The following is an 18,037-nucleotide window of genomic DNA, read 5'->3' as shown; positions in this document are numbered from 1 at the left end:
TCAATTTCGGCTATGCTGAGGTCATCATGACTAAGATAGCAGTAGTAGTAGTCATATAGTTTTTGAGTGTGCATATTAAAAGTATAGTGACGTCAATGTAATGGGAGTATAGGAGGAATAAGGCATATTGTAAATGATGGTCCTCAAAGATAGAGAATATGGACCTTCTTGTTATCCATGTAAATCATATTATATCAATAAAATACAAAACTATTACCAATCAATATATATATATATATATATATATATATATATATATATATATAGTATTTGAATCAATTATTAAATATTTTTTAAATGATTTATTATATTATTAGTCTTTATTTTATTTTATTTTTTATTTAATAAATAGATATATTTTTCAACAAATAAAATTGTGATATTTCTATTAAGATTCAATTATATAATTTTAAGTCATACTAATTTATATATACATGCATATGCGTTTCTTGTACGCAGCTTTAAAAATTTCTGTTTCTGGTAACATAGGTGTATAAAGCCTTCATTATGTTTTCGTAATACGATTTATCTGTGTGCAATTGTTAATCGGCTTTCAAGTACTCACAAGAGATTTATAAATGGACTTTGCATAGTTAAGAAAAGTAGTGAAGTCCTTAGTTGATCATCTTTCGTCTTTATTAGTGTTAGCTCAGTATCAGTTTTATTAGGGTGACAATGTGGACTACTTTTTTGTGGGACTTTGTGACATGATTCCATTCCGTCTGACCTTTTCTTAATGTTTCATAACATTATGACGTTGTGACCTTTTCTTAATGTTTCATAACATTATAACGTTGTGACCGGGTTTTCCTTTTGAGGCTGAGATCGTTTCGTTTTGGAGGACCATGTCGTCTGTCTTCTGTTTCTGTGCCTTTGGGTCACGATTCCATAACATCTACTAGTTTTGAGGAAGGACCTTTTTTAAAAAGTAAAATATATGTACTCTATTTTCATAAGGGAAAAAAAACTTTGATTGTTGCACCTATTTATGTTGGCATTTTGGTTTATGACCCATCGAGCCATAAAAAATTGCTACCATAAACAAGACTAACCTACAACATATGAACTGGATATTAGGGAAATAATTGAAGCTGAGCCAATTCATAATCCCCAGGGGAAGAAAAACATTCTCAATATGAATTGCTAAAAACCCAATAAATATTTCTCCTCGACATATACTTAGGTGATGCATGCTTGTATAATCACAAAACTACATCACTTGAACATGGTTCAACAGGGTCCAACAGTATTACAGAATAAATTATTAAATTAATAAATCATTTGGATCTGGAGATACTTTTGTAAAATACATTACCGGGGACATCATTATGACTGTAAATATGTTACTTAATTATAAGTAACTCATGCAGGAATTCAATTCTCAAATTTCATAATCATTCAAACACAACTGTTTTGGTATCACCCAGCCGCAAAACACGAAGCTCGCAATAATATTTGATTGCTCTTGCTAGGCACTGTTTCTCAAGATTCTCAGATTTTTGTGCAAATGACAGTAATGTATCCCTGTGAGAGATGCGTTGAACCTGCACACACTCATCAATAGTACATAAAAAATAAGCAACAAAATAATTATGATGGCATGCTTCTTCAGGCCCTTACAATCAGAAGAATGCAACAGATAGGAAAGTAAATGTCATTCTCTTACCAGTTGCTCTATGATAGGCCCACAATCAAGTTCTGCTGTTACAAAATGACTGGTTGCACCAATCAATTTCACACCTGCATCAAAAGCCTGGCCAAAATTGACAATTTTCAACAATACAGCCACATAACACTCATAAATTGGATAAACGTGGAAATATGACTCCAGTGGCAAGGGAAAACAAGAACCAAGATTACTGACCTGTCTGAAAGGGTTTCCTCCCTTGAAAGATGGCAAAAGCCCGTGATGAATGTTTATGACATCCTTTCCATAGTTATCTAAAAAAAATTGGGACAGGACCTGCAAAATTGCAAGCAAGAGTATATATCAAGATCATTTCTAAAATATCTAAGCCATATTTCTATAAGTAAAAAGGCTTATTCATCAAACCATACTAACAGTGAGTTGATCTAATGAAGGATGTGCCATTTAGCATTCTAGTTTAGATCTGGGTGTGTAATGTTTCTTCAGTTTATTGGAAGAAAATATCCTAAGCTAAATAGGGAATGACCTTGAGAATTATTTGGGCTCATTACAGCTCGCTTAGGAGTTAAAACTAACCTATACACAAGACTCTGCTGATATGGATTTTAGCAAGCCTGTAATGGATGCTGTAGATATCCAGCTTGAGGATTATGATACTGGAACAACCTTTTGATTGCGACGCCATGCCTCTCTTATGGAACAAATGTCATCTCTGTGGACATTTGGCCCAAGGTTTCCCTTCAAAACACCTCCTCTAGGAAGAGAAGCCACTTAGCAATCCCAACATAAATTCAAGACCACCAGGAAGATGATGGGTTTCTCCAGATTCAAGGTCAGGTTTGCAGTCGTGGTTGTGACAGTGGTTATGGAGTTAGTAAATCTCAGACAAATGAAAACAAGTTTGAGATAGTAATGAGATCCCTGCAAATTTGAAATTGAATTTCATTGAGAGAATGGAAGCAAGGACGCTAGACAAGGGCTTTGCCTACTCTGATGCTTTTAGATCCACTATCTTACATAATATGGTCCATAGAAATCGTTACAAATTTGATGATAGAAAGCCTTAAAGCCTAAAGGTGTTCTACAATGATCTACTTCAGGTTATCTTGTCAGAGCAGTGTGAATTTGACAAGGGCCCGCAAGTCCTGGTCGGTATCACAAATTTCCATGAGGCAGTCCATTTGAGACAGAAGGGATAAAGCCACATCTGAACATGTCAAAGACCTTGTGACACAGTGGAATGAGACTCCTTGAGATGTTAAACTTGATTGCAAGCTTGCTTCTTGCCTTGCTTTATGGCATTTTTGAATGGTTGAACTTTTGAGCATCTTAATGTGTCTCAAGAGCTAAACCCAAAGGGTCCCTTTGTTCCCTTAACTTATCACAACCATGGCAGAAGGCCTTGGACAGGTTCTGAAAGAGCTCAAGAAGTAGAAACTATTTACATGGTTCAATTGTTGATTTAATTCAAAGGCATTTCTATTAATTTTTTTAATTTCAAACTTTAGGGAATTGTCTCGAATTCTTAATATTTCCCTTACAAGATCACCTCTTCCATTTCAATATAAATAAGTCATAATCCATTTGTTATCTTAAAATTTGAAAGAGCATTTTTGCATATAACATTATAAAGCATAAGGCCTGTAAAAAAATGAATAATGCAGTCCCTGAGATCAACCACTAGATGATTAATGGTGGGAGACCAGGATGCCGATGGCTTAAGGAATTCCATATTCTTTCCAACTGCATGTGATATGATGTAAATACATTGGTCCAAATGCTTGAATTTACTTAAAAGCATTCTTGGTGAAATTGCAACCAAACCAAATTCCCCACTAAGGCATGCGGTGTGTACATGATACACTTCATACTTTTGTTGTTGACTGCACTAGAATCTGGTAAAATTGCTGATGCATTTGCTGAATACACCAGAGACATTTCTTTGCTCTGTCTATCTCTCTCTAAAGCATACAAGTGTATGCTGATAAGTGTGTGTTGTGCGATGTCAGCGTATGCAGATGGCTGGATCCAAACATGTCTTAAATAGTTTATGCCTTGTAACTCCGCAGAGCTCTGTTGTAGGCAATGCTGAAAGAAGGACAAGTTATCGGCATGCGGTGTGTATCATGATACACTTCATACTTTTGTTGTTGGCTGCACTAGAATCTGGTAAAATTGCTGATGCATTTGCTGAATACACCAGAGACATTTCTTTGCTCTGTCTATCTCTCTCTAAAGCATATACAAATGTATGCTGATAAGCGTGTGTTGTGTGATGTCAGCATATGCAGATGGCTGGATCCAAACATGTCTTAAATAGTTTATGCCTTGTAACTCTGCAGAGCTCTGTTGTAGGCAATGCTGAAAGAAGGACAAGTTATCATGCTAGGTATGCAGACGTGCACTTTCGGGCATAGACAACAAATGGGCAGTGCCACAATTGATCATTTTCTAGTTATTCATCTTTTTAATAATGGAGAGAAGTAGACTGATCCAATTGACTGTTCAACATCTCCCACAAGGCATGCCAGAAGTAAACGATCAACCTTGAACCCCAGCAGAATGATGGATGTTGTAAGTCCAAAGTGAAGCTAAAAATGGCTGAAAACCTGGTCGCTGATGCACTAACACTCTTGCTACTAGAATTAACAAAGAGTCATTCTTGTTCCATCTTGGGTATTGAAAACAAGAAATACATTTTCCTAGGACTTAATTTGAACCGGCAATGATGTTAAGAGCATGAGCACGAGATTCTCATTTGTTATTTTGGCAATGTAACACAGCATGCATTGATAAATGCAGTACTCTACATCTTTGCACATATGAAACCAAAAGAAATGTTGTAAGAGTGCTGCAAGTATTTTTCTTACCCCAAACTGCTCCCCCTTCTGCATGAGTCACTGGTAAGGTACTCAATTATGATTCCAGAAATGCCCAAGCTTGCAGAAAAGATGGTTAGTTGGGTTAAAGATTAGCAAACTTTTGCCCTATAAGAGAGTGGTATAGGTGTGTGCAAAGTCTAAATCTGCTGAGTAGAGAAGAGACCAGTAAAAGAAGTTATAACCTTCCGTACCAAGCACTGCGATGAGCATCTAGACAGTAGGGTAGTTCTTGCTTTCATTTCCTTTCTTGTGCTTGATCACCAAATATAACTGCTACAAGTATGTTATCCACTTCATGTAAGGCAAATTTGCCAACTTATCCTATGTATGCAAGATAAGAGGTGGTTTATGGTTAGAGTGAATGATTATCTCTTCCACTACAGTATGTCATGACTGTTTTACAAGTTGTGCAGTGGCAATTAGTTATCTCTCATAAGTGGATTATTGTTGCATGGTTTCCCTGGAAGCTTATAAATGATGTCTGATTGGGATGTCGGTGAAGAGCGAGTTGCACCAATGCAGTATTAGAATAACACTCCAAAAATCTTGTTTACTATTATTTTAATGGTCAATATTGTAAATCTTGTAAATCTTAGAATGTTTCTAATATTGTTATTTTTCTTTCGAACACTAGAATGTTTCTAATAGCATTGACTGTTTCATAATAGAAACATTGTCTTTGTAAACTATAAATAGGTGTCTTGCTCATTCATTAAATTATCCAATATTTTACCAATTACCTCTGTAATCTGGTATCAAAGCTAAGTTCGTGTTTTTTTCCTATGTTACCCCAAGTTTCTGGGATGGGGGACGGGGGGACAAGGAAACCGGTTTCCGAGACTTCTTTTTTTTGGCTGAAATAGGGGCCGGCAGGGGACAGCTATATATATATATATATATATATTCATGAATTTAAGAATTACATAACATTGTCACATTTATCATAGCAACATAGTTTAAAATTATCGATTTAATTCATCAAATGAGCATAGAACATAGCATCAAATCGAATCATCATCTAAGAATTGGAACATAGGATGACATCAAATGAGAGAATCAATCTACCATGGATTAGACTTTAGAGCCCTTTCTTGTGGGTTTTAGAGGAAAACCGAATTTGTTGTGCCAAATCTTCCTAGACAGGTAGCAACCATCTTGTTTGGGCAGTAATCAGCTACAACAATTTATTTCTAGGCAATTATTGCTGCTATCAGAGCTGTCGTCAGGAAACAATGTATTGGGATGTTCCCGACGGTGTATCAGGATGTTCCCGACGGGGTATCGAGAGGTTCCTGACGGTGTATCGGGAGGTTTCTGTCAGTGTATCGGGATGAATGCCGTCAGGCCGACATGTATCGGGATGTATCCAGAAGGTTCTATTATTGTAGTAAACATGTTGTATGTGGCCGACGGATACCTTCGAGAAGGTTCCTCGGACAGTATTTATATCTCCCTTCGGGATCATTGTAATCATCATCATATCAGAACCTAATGTAATATCTTGGCATATGCGAATAATAAGAAGAGTTCTGCTGTTTGTATTCGTGTTCATTGTCTGTGTGCAATTCTTAATTAACCTATGCGGTAAACAAAAGCATTATCAAAGCTGAAAACAATCTGAGTATTCTTCAACCCAAAAGCAATCATTTCCAGGTCTGCAATATGAATATCAAATAGAAGTCCAATTTACAATCATTTTCAGGTCTGGTTTGTTGAACAAAAGTTGAAGTTTTAATTTTCAGTCATATTTGGATGCTAAGTTTGTAATGGCTTCCAAAAAAAAAAAATCTTTCAACAAGGGTTATATTAACATATTTTGTTATTTTAATGTGGGGCCAGTGAATGGGTAGAAAACCATTTATTAATGTTTTTTTTTAAGATGAATTTTATTATAGAATCGGAAACTTCAAGCAATCCCCAAGATGGATGGGAAACGGCTACGGAGTCCTTGGGACGGTCAACACCATCTGGAAATGCATTGACCGTTTCCGAAGTTTCAGGGACAGGTTTCCAATTTTCTTGCTTGGGTGGGGACGACTTGGAAACGTTTCCGACTGTCCCCAAGTCCCCGAAATGGGTACGGTTTTCGAAACTCAAGGCTTAGGGCTGGAAACGCATCCCTGGGTAACATAGGTTTATTTTCTAAATTTATAATAACTTTCAGAAATTATTCATATAAAATTTTCAAATTTTGTCGGTATCTAAGTTTTCAATTTGCAACGTGTGGGCTCTTTTGTTAGCGATCAAGGGTTCTCTATCATTTTTCAAACTTTTTAGTATGTCCCATTCGCACCAATGTCTAAAACAACCAAACCCTTGGTTGTTTGTCCCTATCAACTCTATTTTCTAACTGCAAAAGCTTTTTTTTCCTTCTAGTGGACCGTTGTCAAACTTTTTCGACCAATTTTTTTGCATTTCTCTGTGTTTTTGGTCACGCGTGGGTTTGCTGATGAAATTCCTGGGGCTACAACCTCACGATTGTTAGCTCTTGCGTGACCAGTTCAATGCCCTCTTCTTAGCCCATGGCCCTTTTTTTTGCTTGGAGACCTTTTCTTTCTTGAACCAATAGTTGTTGTGGATTTCTTTGTGTTTCTGGTACCCACTGCCTGTTCTTTCATGGTCTATGTTGCAAACAAAACTCGTATTTTTTGTGGCTACCTTTTCTGGCCATTTTGACCAACGCGATGGTCATTTTGCTTGCAAACAGTTCTAAGATCTTTGATCAATGCCACCTAGTTCTTTTTCACCAACAATTCTACATTTTTAGTGGTCATAGACGTCTCTCTCCAGTCGGCTAGGGTTTCTAACAAAACACTCTGTTTTTTGGTTAGGTTCAAATTTTGTTAACACATTTTTTAGGCTTTTCATGAGGTCTTATGTGTTTTCTTCAGAATCTTCTAGGTCCCCTAATATCCATGCATTGGGATCTGTGCCTAGAATTTTGTTGTTAAGCTTCAAAATCAATGCAATCTTTCTGCCTCTGTGTTGTTCATTACACATTGTCTTTCCATGATTTCATGTGTTGAACATATCTTGCCTTGATATTTGTACCAACATTCGTTCAACCACCTTTGACCTCACTTTTTTGCAATGGCATCTTTGACAAATATTCTACTTGAGAGGAGTTAAAGATTCAATGGCAGAAACTACAGTACTTGGAAGTGGCATGTGATGACATTCTTTGAATAAAGATGTCTTGACAAAAGTGTCTTGGAAAGAGCTGGACAAATTTGATGAGTAAAATCAGGAAGTTGTCATGCTAATCAAATTCTCTATCACTGATGATCAACTATTGTAGGTTCCTTCTGGTAAAACGGTTGTAGATATTTGGAGCCATCTAATGGTTTGCATGAAACCTTTGATAAGACTTGAACATTTTTCTTAAAGAACATGCTCTTCATGGTCATGATAGATGAGCTGGTGTCCCTACCAGATCAATTCAATAAAATCAAGAACATTTGAGATCAGTTGTAAGAAATCAGACACAAAATAAAAGAAGACATGGTGGTAATCACCTTGGGAAGTTTTTCGACTTCCTATGAGCGCTTCCTTCAAACTCTCAACATTGCTTCCACTCATGTTAATGTGTCCTTTCTTGATCTCTGCATAATGCCATTCTCAGATTCAGTTATCTTTGGAGGGGAAGAATACACCGTCATCAGAAAGGGCAATAGTCAAATTCAATTTGGCAAGAGGAAATTGATTTTCCTTGACATGTACAATGTTCTAGGAATGGAACTCAACCTTCCCTTAGCCAAATTCTGAGACATTCTCCTCAATTAGATGTAACTTTCAGATTACATCAATGCAATATCATTGATAGGGGACTAGCTCTATTTTTGTCACGAGTCTGGAGGATCATCTATTCAAACTTGTTGATTCTGGTGATTGTCAGGAGCCTGCTATGGCAGCCCAACATTCCTCTATTAGTACACTTTGGCAATAGTAGTAAGGACAGTTAAATGAGCACTATCTTTTTTTAGCTTGTTTCCGAATATATTTTCATTGGACTATCAGAGATTCAATTCCAAAACCTCAGAGTTTGTGGAGCATGTTAGGCTAGAAAGCAGCATCACACTCCATTTTCAGATGGTGACTTCTACAGAGCTTCTAAGGTTGTAATCTCTCCATTTTTAGCAGCTGGCATGTAGTCAGTGAGCCAAGTGCATCATTGTGATCCTCGTGGTCTGCTAGGATGTTTAAAGGGTCCATGGTGATCAACTTACTATTTTTAGTAAGTCAGTGATGGCGATTTCCATTTTTGGCAGGTACCTAGGCATTATTTCCAGTCAATGATGATATTGGCACTTTTAGTGATATATGTTGGGTTTAAGTTATAAATTGCCTTTGGGCATCAAGTGGGGGTAATAAATTAATAATCATTAATTCACATGGAACATAATCCTAAGTCTTAAAAGCAATGCTTTTAAGTGAAAGGTGTCGAATATTTGCCCAGAAATTAAGATAATCAGCAAAAAGGAATAACCAAAATAGATACAACACACACAAAATTACCTTAGGAAAACCCTTTCAAAATTGAAGGGAAAAAACAGTGACACAACAAAATACCACTTTATTGATAATAAAATGTTTAAACGTACAATGTTTTTCACTTCATGCAATATATAACAAATAGAGAGACTCCTCACATTACAACCGTAAGGTCTCTTGAAAAACATGACTCTTCATTTTCAAATACACAACTCTTCATAATTCCATGCCTTAACGCATGTTATATGACACATCTTTATATTTAAGAAACAAGAACTCGTAATTCCATGCCTTAACGCATGTTATATGACACGTCTTTGCCCAGAAATTAAGATAATCAGCAAAAAGGAATAACCAAAATAGATACAACACACACAAAATTACCTTAGTAAAACCCTTTCAAAATTGAAGGGAAAAAACAGTGACACAACAAAATACCACTTTATTGATAATAAAATGTTTAAACGTACAATGTTTTTCACTTCATGCAATATATAACAAATAGAGAGACTCTTCACATTACAATCGTAAGGTCTCTTGAAAAACACGACTCTTCATTTTCAAATACACAACTCTTCATAATTCCATGCCTTAACGCATGTTATATGACACGTCTTTATATTTAAGAAACAAGAACTCGTAATTCCATGCCTTAACGCATGTTATATGACACGTCTTTGCCCAGAAATTAAGATAATCAGCAAAAAGGAATAACCAAAATAGATACAACACACACAAAATTACCTTAGGAAAACCCTTTCAAAATTGAAGGGAAAAAACAGTGACACAACAAAATACCACTTTATTGATAATAAAATGTTAAACGTACAATGTTTTTCACTTCATGCAATATATAACAAATAGAGAGACTCTTCACATTACAACCGTAAGGTCTCTTGAAAAACACGACTCTTCATTTTCAAATACACAACTCTTCATAATTCCATGCCTTAACGCATGTTATATGACACGTCTTTATATTTAATATTACACTTGTTATCATAAATGTCCTCTTCAACTAAAGGTGACCATAACTATAATAACACCCATATTTGTAGAGATAAAGATCTCTATCGCAGCTACAATCTCCAACACTCCCTCTTAGTGAGAGAGATCTTTAGCTAAACAGTCACACCATGTTGCAACCAAAAATGTCAATGATATATTCTGATCACATAGATCCAAAACATAATTCATGGAATCGCTCAACATGAAAAACTGCCGGAATCACAATCATCTTTTATCACAAACTTGCTCAATGTGATGCTGTCACGGAATCTCTCAACATGTCAAACCTGCAAGAATTACAATCAGCTTTCATCATGGACTCACTCAACGTGATGCTATCATGGAAACTCTCAACATGACAAACCTCCAAGGCTCTTACATCACAAACTCTCTCAACATGGTGTTTTCATGGAATCTCTCAACATGACAAGCTAGTAAGGTTTACAATCAGCATTTTACAATGGATTCTCTCAACGTGATACAATCATGGACTCTCTCAACATGACTTCCAACTCCCATCACGAAATCTCTCAATATGATGACATCATGGACTCTCTACATGATGCTCACTATGAATCTCTCATAAGTGAGAGAGTTATCAGGTTTACCTTAAAACTATCATTAATTTCAGATGAACAAGAACTCATAATCAATATAGAAAACCACAGTTGAGACTCTTTTCCAACAAGAGTCTCAAATTATACAATACCAAGCATGTATAAAAGTGGCAGAGATTCCATAAATACTCCCTCTTAGTCAAGAATTATTTTGATCACAACAATAAGCAAGAGAATGCAACCTCCCTCTGAATATGTAACATCAAAGCAACATCTCCATCTCATAATGTGTTGCATCCTTTTCCTACGACCAAGAGAGATAAACATATATAAAAGTTCAATATTCAATAATATGAAAACTTATCTTTTGATTCCATATGATTCCTTGCTAACCGTAACAAAGATCTCAAGTTGCTATATTCCAACGTTCCTTTACTCGACAATTTAAGATTCCAATCTAGCCACAAATGTTCTCACAGTTTAGTCATCTGTAAGTATAAAAAGCTGCAAGTATCTCACAGATACTTCTGATAAACATTTAGTGATCACACACGATCAAATACAAAAGAATTATGTGTATCGTGTCAAGCACAACACAGAGGTATAAGAATGTACATTAGACACATGAATCACCAACGCCAGCTCACATATCACTGTCTTACCCTAACCAAGACATATATAGGTCTGGGATTGCTCGTTTATAATTTTTGAATAGAGACACCCTGTGAGTCTGGTTCATTCACCTGCAAGTACTGGCCCAGAGCAAGAAGACTCGATATGCTAAAAATGGATTCTGTAATGGTCAGTAAATTACCCAAAATCGGTAAATCTTTGTCGAATGAAATATTCATGGCCAGCTTTAATATTCTTCTCAACATTTTATATTTGCACAACCTAAGCATATAACTTTAAGACTTTGGGAATAAAATTCCAATAGATACACTTTCAAATATGACATTAGGCTCATAAATAATAGATTTGCCCAAAGTTAGAGTTTAAAGTAATCTTTTACAAAATAAATATCCAAAACTACTCAAAAGTAATGCATCCTCTATAGATATATCAACATACAACTCATCTATAATATGTTAATCATTTGGACCTGTAGGGAATAAAGTATAATCAGCACTGCACAAAGCTTGATGTCTATTTCCAGAATGATTGAAGAGTGAACATGCTATGGTGCACTCAGTCAGAAAAAAATGCCATTGCAAATACAAGAGAACAGTTACGCACTTAGTCGAACAAATGATTCATCAACCATAATAAAGGCCAATGTGGAAGCATTCAGACAGGATGAAAGAAACTAGAAAATCAAAGGCCATCGTTAAGAAAAATGGCCCATAACAAAGAAAAATTGCATGATACAAAAAAAACAAATCTTTTGACCCATGTGGCCAAAAAAAAAATGGCACAAATAGTCGCACAATATGAATCACGATGATATCAACAGAGATTAAAATCAAATGTGAAAGTCGTTATGAAGATTATGAACATATAGCTCATATAATGCGACAACATAAATGGACAAAACAAAAAATCTGAACTCCATCAAATGATTCAACGTTACTAGTGATGGTGCCCAAATTTTCCAAATTTTGGCATCCATTTTTAGGAACAGTAAAAGGTAACTTGATTACAAAAACTGAGAATAAGTGGACTCGGATGAGATGGTATATGGTGCTCCTTGTATAGGTGCAGCAGGAGAAAAAAGAATCCAGCATAAAAAGGGGAACTGATGGAAATCATCCTCATAATTATTAAAATATTGATATCTAAACATACCAAAGGAGAAAACCTTCAGCAGTGCAAGATGATGCTGATGTCACAGAACAGTGCAAGATGATGCTGATGTCACGGAAATTGAAGAAAAATTTATATGTAAGGCATGTTCAGAATTGTTTCAAATTGCAGGCAGTAAAAAGGTTTCAGGTACAACTCTCATTGTATTTCTAGCACCAATATTACAACAATGGAAGATAAAGATTTCTCACCACACAAATAAAAGAAGAAAAAATTTGGAAATTGATTCGTATTGCACTAGTCACAGAAAGAAATAAAGAAATGTGATCAGAGTGAGCAAATAAGTCATAGAAATATCCAAAAACAAAAATTGGAGTGATGCCAGTCTTAAAAGCATGGCAGAGTATCTACCTAGCATAAGCATGGAACAACAGATCATGGGAAAAGACCACTGGAAGTTATTGTTGAAGGAGAATGTGCATATAGTTCAAGATTATATCACTTGAACCTAGAAGAAATTAATATAACATCATTCACAACCAGATGGAATGATAATACAAGTCTGAGTGGCACGTTCTAAGCCCACAGTGACCTGCAAATATGTATCTGTAATCACAACATGTTTATCATATTCACCCGACAGAACTGGCTTGTGCAGGTATGTTACAGTTCAAAGCCATAGGCACAGGGAAGTACACTCAAAATAATCTCGACAGTGATATGTATGAAGTCGGATATGTTGCACCGCTTCAAATACCAAAACAATAAAGAGCCCCGAATTAAGGACAAACTATGAAGTTGATTGCAACGACGTTACACAGCAAAAATTTGCAGATAGCACCGGCCTGAAAATATTTTGATGGAGTATGTGTGACTTCAAAACTATTCCATTGCGTTCAACTGATGTCCATATCTGTTAAGGAACACGGGGAATGCGATTATGTTCACTTGATAATAAAGGAGTGCTTGCAAATTTAACATTTGGGTTTCCGGACTCAAAGCAAAGTTAGGACAATATCTCGGGAGCAAGGAGGTTGTCCAGCAGCTTATTAGTCGGGCAATAAAGTTTTATTTAAAAACAAACATATTGCTTGGCCTATCGGTATTTGAAAATAACATACAATGTTAATAAAGTTAACATTTAAAAGAAGCTCCAAAGTATATTTAAGAAAACTATTTAAAGAGGTGCGATTATTAAAGGAGTATGATTTTTCATTTGAAAAGTCGGGTCTTTATATTATTTAAATATAAATAATGAGAGAAATGGGAGTATTGGAAGGGGGGAGAGAAGAGGCATTTCATATTTATATTTTATTGTAAGGAGGAATAAGGGTTCAATATGATTTTATAATAAAATTTTACTATTTTATTATTATAAAATTATTTTATTTTAATAATAAAATAAAAATGTTCTTTGTTTGTTGTTAATGGCGTAGAGATTTAAACCACAGAGGAATCGTCCTTCATAATTATATTTTAAAATTCTGTATATGATTTTGTTATCAGATAAGTGGACGTGATCAGTTAGCATTTTAAATTTGATCATCATAGGTGTTGTGAAATATTTAATTGTTTCCGCAGCTATGTCCAGTTTGTCTCAGTGGAGTTAAAATTTAATCTAGACTAATTTAAAGATTGCATTATAATTGGTCTATCGCATCTGGATTATCAGAATTATTGGCAGTACAAGTGCATTAAACATTATGAAGTTGTATGTAAAAGTTCACTGAAGTTGACTCTATCGCCCGAATGAGCAAAGGCACTGGTCTTTTTATTGAAGTCAAAAAATCTATATATTCCTCCTGCAACCATCAAATTAATTATTATTCAATTGTTCAAAACATTTAACCATTATTCAACATTTCAGTTTCATTTTGATTGAGTTCAAGGACCTTGCCAGCCGAGGAACTCGCAAAGTTTAAATTCGCTATAGAAAACCTTTGAATTGAGTAGTCAGTGTTCAATATGAAGGTTTACCCGTTTGAATGTAGCGGAGCCCGAAGTGCAGGGGAATCAAGAAGTATTCCCGTTCGTTGGCCAGAACTGATTGAGAAGTCCTATCGGAGAAGTGGCAGGCTCTTGGATTTCCAATCTACGGTTTTGGGAACCAACAACTAGCAAGTTATGGCACACGGAAACAAGCCACATGCAATCAAACACTCTGGTGATTAGCGGGCAAACTCTTAAGCAAATATGAAGACCATCCTTTTGATCAAAAACTATCTCAACTTGAAGTCGAGGTTTGAAGAATCGCTTAGTCATTTCCCTTCATCAATTGTGATACAATTCCATTGTTATAGGCCAACATACATGAAACTTTATCGCCAGAGCAAGAATAAAAAGAACAAAACACTTCCGACTTTAGCAGGACAGATGCAAATTCCATTGAAGATTCATGATGTCAACTCAAATGAACAAATGACAGTCCCACATGTCACTTTAATGTCATAAACAAGAGAAAAGTGGGCTCTATGCCCTAGGGCGAGCCTTCAAACACTGCAAGTACAATTCCTCAAGAGTGCAGCAATTATCAGCTAGAAGTCACAAATTCATTTTACAACACAAAAATAGTCCAAGGCAACAAGCGCTACAATAACTAGATGAAAAGAAAACCCTACAATTGCAAGAAACCTCACGGGAAAATACTCTATAATATATATATATATGTATGTATGTATGTATGTATGTATGTATTATGTATGTATGTATGTACATATATACATACATACATACATACATACATACATATATATATAAGAGTGGTAGAGTAAAGAATACTTCCATATCCACTATTACACTGTGCATCATTTACACACCTCCCCATTAGACATAAGATGGAAGGCACTAATCCACCTACTGAAAACGTCACAACAAGAATTAAGAAGTAGAAAACATAATATGACTTTGTAGAAGTTGACAACACCAAGAACACAGAAAACATTTAAAGGAGAATTTACGGTAGATAACATTAAAGATCTGAAAGACTCTGACACACTGATGCACAACATTGAAATAAGAAAACTTCCTTATAAGCTTTTATCTAACTTGGCTCTGATACCATGTTCAATATTTGCCCTGAAATTAAGATAATCAGCAATAAGGAATAGCCAAAATAGATACAAGAGACACACAAAATTACCCTGGGAAAACCCTTCCAAAATTGAAGGGAAAACCCAGCCACACAACAAAATATCACTTTAATTGATTGTAAAATGTTCAACTGTACAATGTTTTTCACTTGACGTGATATATATAATAGATAGAGAGACTCTTCACATTACAACCGAAGGTCTCTTGCGAAACACGACACTTCATTTTCAAATACACAACTCTTCATTTTTCAAATACACAACTATTCATAATTCTATGTCTTAACGCATGTCACATGACACGTCTTTATATTTAATATTACAATTGTTATCATAAATATCTTGTTCAGCTGAAAGTGACCATTACAATAATAACGCCCATATTTGTAGAGATAAAGATCTCTATTGCAGCTACAATCTCCAACAAAAGGTGTGTTGAAGAAGCCTTTTAAATGAAAAGTGTCCACATAAAGTTTTAAGCTTGGGAGTTGTTTAATATTAATTCAAAATTATTAAATCAAAGTGTCTAATTGAAAAGTATATTGATGAAGGCTCTTTAGAGAAAAGCGTGTGAGAGAAGCTACTTGCTTTTCATGTCTTAAAGAAGTTATCTTTATTTATTATAAAAGCAATGCTTTGTGAGAAAGGAATTCATTCTATTGCTTATATTATTTATTGTGCATTTAATAACTTTGTTTGTAGAAGAGTTTGAAACAAAGGTTTCGAACTTTCGATATTGTTGAAGAATTGTGAATTCTTCACCATTTCAGTACACTGAATCTGTGAAACAACAGGTGAATTGTGCTCTTATCTACTGAGCATTGGTCTGAAATTATCTGAGGATTTGAATGGCGTTGCATATCATTCAATTAATTGTTTAGCTGTGATTTGGTAAGAACGTGAAATTAATCATTGTGATGTTGAATCTGTTGTACAATCCTTCCAATCAAATGTCATTTTGTGGAGTTTAATACTGGCTGTGATCTGAATCATAACTTGTGACCTCTTATAAGGGCAGCATTGAGGATTTTATAGGCATCATTTGAGCTATTTGATGCAGGTCGGGTGGCATAGAAACAGCAGTTTTAAGTCTTGGGCAAGCTGCGTTCAGTTTCAAGAGGCTGCATTATGTATGTCCATGGCCTTCATTTTCACCTAGAGGGTTGTATTTTATTGTATAAGCCAGCATTGCATTTGACCATTATGCCCAGGTGGCTGGAGGTGGCTGGAGGGAATCAGGAGACATCAACACCATATTCTGAGCATTCCCAGGTTCATTAAATGTTCAAAATTAAATTAAGTGTCATTTCATGCCAAGTGTTTGTTAAAATGTTTCTTGGCGGTAGGTGTAGATTTACCTATAAAAATTCTAATATATGCATTTGAAAAGATCAAGAGTAGTTGTCATTGCCTCTTGTTCTTTTCTTAGTCATTGTTGAGTTATTTTGCAAGCATTTGAACATCATTTGAAACTATTTCAAGCAAGCAAATACAATCTGAACATAAAGGACAGCAAGATAGAGGTTTCATGCAAAGTGTTTCACAAAATATCAAACGTCTAAAAGTGAAGCAATTTGATGTTTGTTAAGAGTAAGAACCAGCAGGGTTCTTACAAAGGTATTACAACTGGTCCATGTTGACATCTGTGGACCTATGGTTACTCTTTTTGTTACTACTCCAGGTATTTTTAACTTTTTGTTGTTGATTTCAATCGTAAAATGTAGGTATATTTCCTTCATCAGAACTCGGAGGTGTTTGATTTATATCAATAGTTCAAAAGCAGTTGTAGAAAAAGTCTAGTCAGCATATTGTTACTCTTAGAACTAGAAATGGGCGAGAATTTTGTTCCTCTACCTTCTCCCATTTCTGTGAACAACATGTTGGTTCCCAAAACCCCATATTGGAATCCTACAAGTCTTGCCAACTGGATGTTGGGGTATCCAATCAGTTATGGCCAACTTGACAAGACTGATTGATTAGATGCAAGTCCTCTGTGCTTTTGGCTCTGAAAGGCCAAGGCGAGTACACTTGATCCTAAACAAAACACTTAGGTCCAAGATGCTTATAACAGATCAATTTGAATATGAATACAACAACGTTTCCTAGATGGCAAGAAATACAAAAAACCTTCAATTTGCACAATAATGTGGGAATTTGCTCAATAATGTGGGAATTTGCTGAAATAATGCCAAGTTTGTAACTTCAATGTTGACTTCAGAAAGTAAAAGCTTCAAACTTGTGGATTCTAAATTGAAGACAAAATAAATAATTATATGAATGTTTTAAAATAAAAATAATTGTGAATTATTGCAACAAATGAATATATTAATTCTTCAAAGGAAAAATATGAAATAATTGCCAGCATATGGGTTATGAATCACAAGTAATATAACGACCAATGCCAAAATTTAATGGTCAAATAGAGTCAATATTATAAGCTTATAACGTACACCTTTATAAAGTTCTATGCACTTAAACTATAAACAATTTAGCAATCAAGATGCGATGGATCAAATATATATACACAATTTTAAACTAGTCCATAATGCATTTTAACTCCTAAGGTATGGAGACAAACCAGACACAACTACCGAAACAATTAAATATTTCACTATATCT

The 18,037-nt window shown here is 35.2% G+C and overlaps 1 protein-coding gene across 1 annotated transcript in view; it reads right to left on the bottom strand.

The window, feature by feature from the left end:
- Positions 1 to 1,104: 1,104 nt before the first annotated feature.
- Positions 1,105 to 18,037, bottom strand: part of LOC149578541 (formyltetrahydrofolate deformylase 1, mitochondrial-like) — a 55,862-nt gene continuing 38,929 nt past the window's right edge. Inside the window, exons 6-8 of the mRNA XM_089829724.1 lie at positions 1,865 to 1,963; positions 1,667 to 1,753; positions 1,105 to 1,544 (exon numbers count right to left, since the gene is read on the bottom strand). Of these exons, the coding sequence (XP_089685850.1) occupies positions 1,395 to 1,544; positions 1,667 to 1,753; positions 1,865 to 1,963 (336 nt within the window). The 3' untranslated portion in view covers positions 1,105 to 1,394. The remainder of the gene's footprint in view (positions 1,545 to 1,666; positions 1,754 to 1,864; positions 1,964 to 18,037) is intronic.

Source organism: Cupressus sempervirens, chromosome 1, assembly GCF_028749045.1.
Source record: "Cupressus sempervirens isolate cs-2001-9-10 chromosome 1, ASM2874904v1, whole genome shotgun sequence".
NCBI lineage: Eukaryota > Viridiplantae > Streptophyta > Pinopsida > Cupressales > Cupressaceae > Cupressus > Cupressus sempervirens.
The sequence above is the reverse complement of the archived record's forward strand: the minus strand, read 5'-3'. Positions and strand labels throughout refer to the sequence as shown.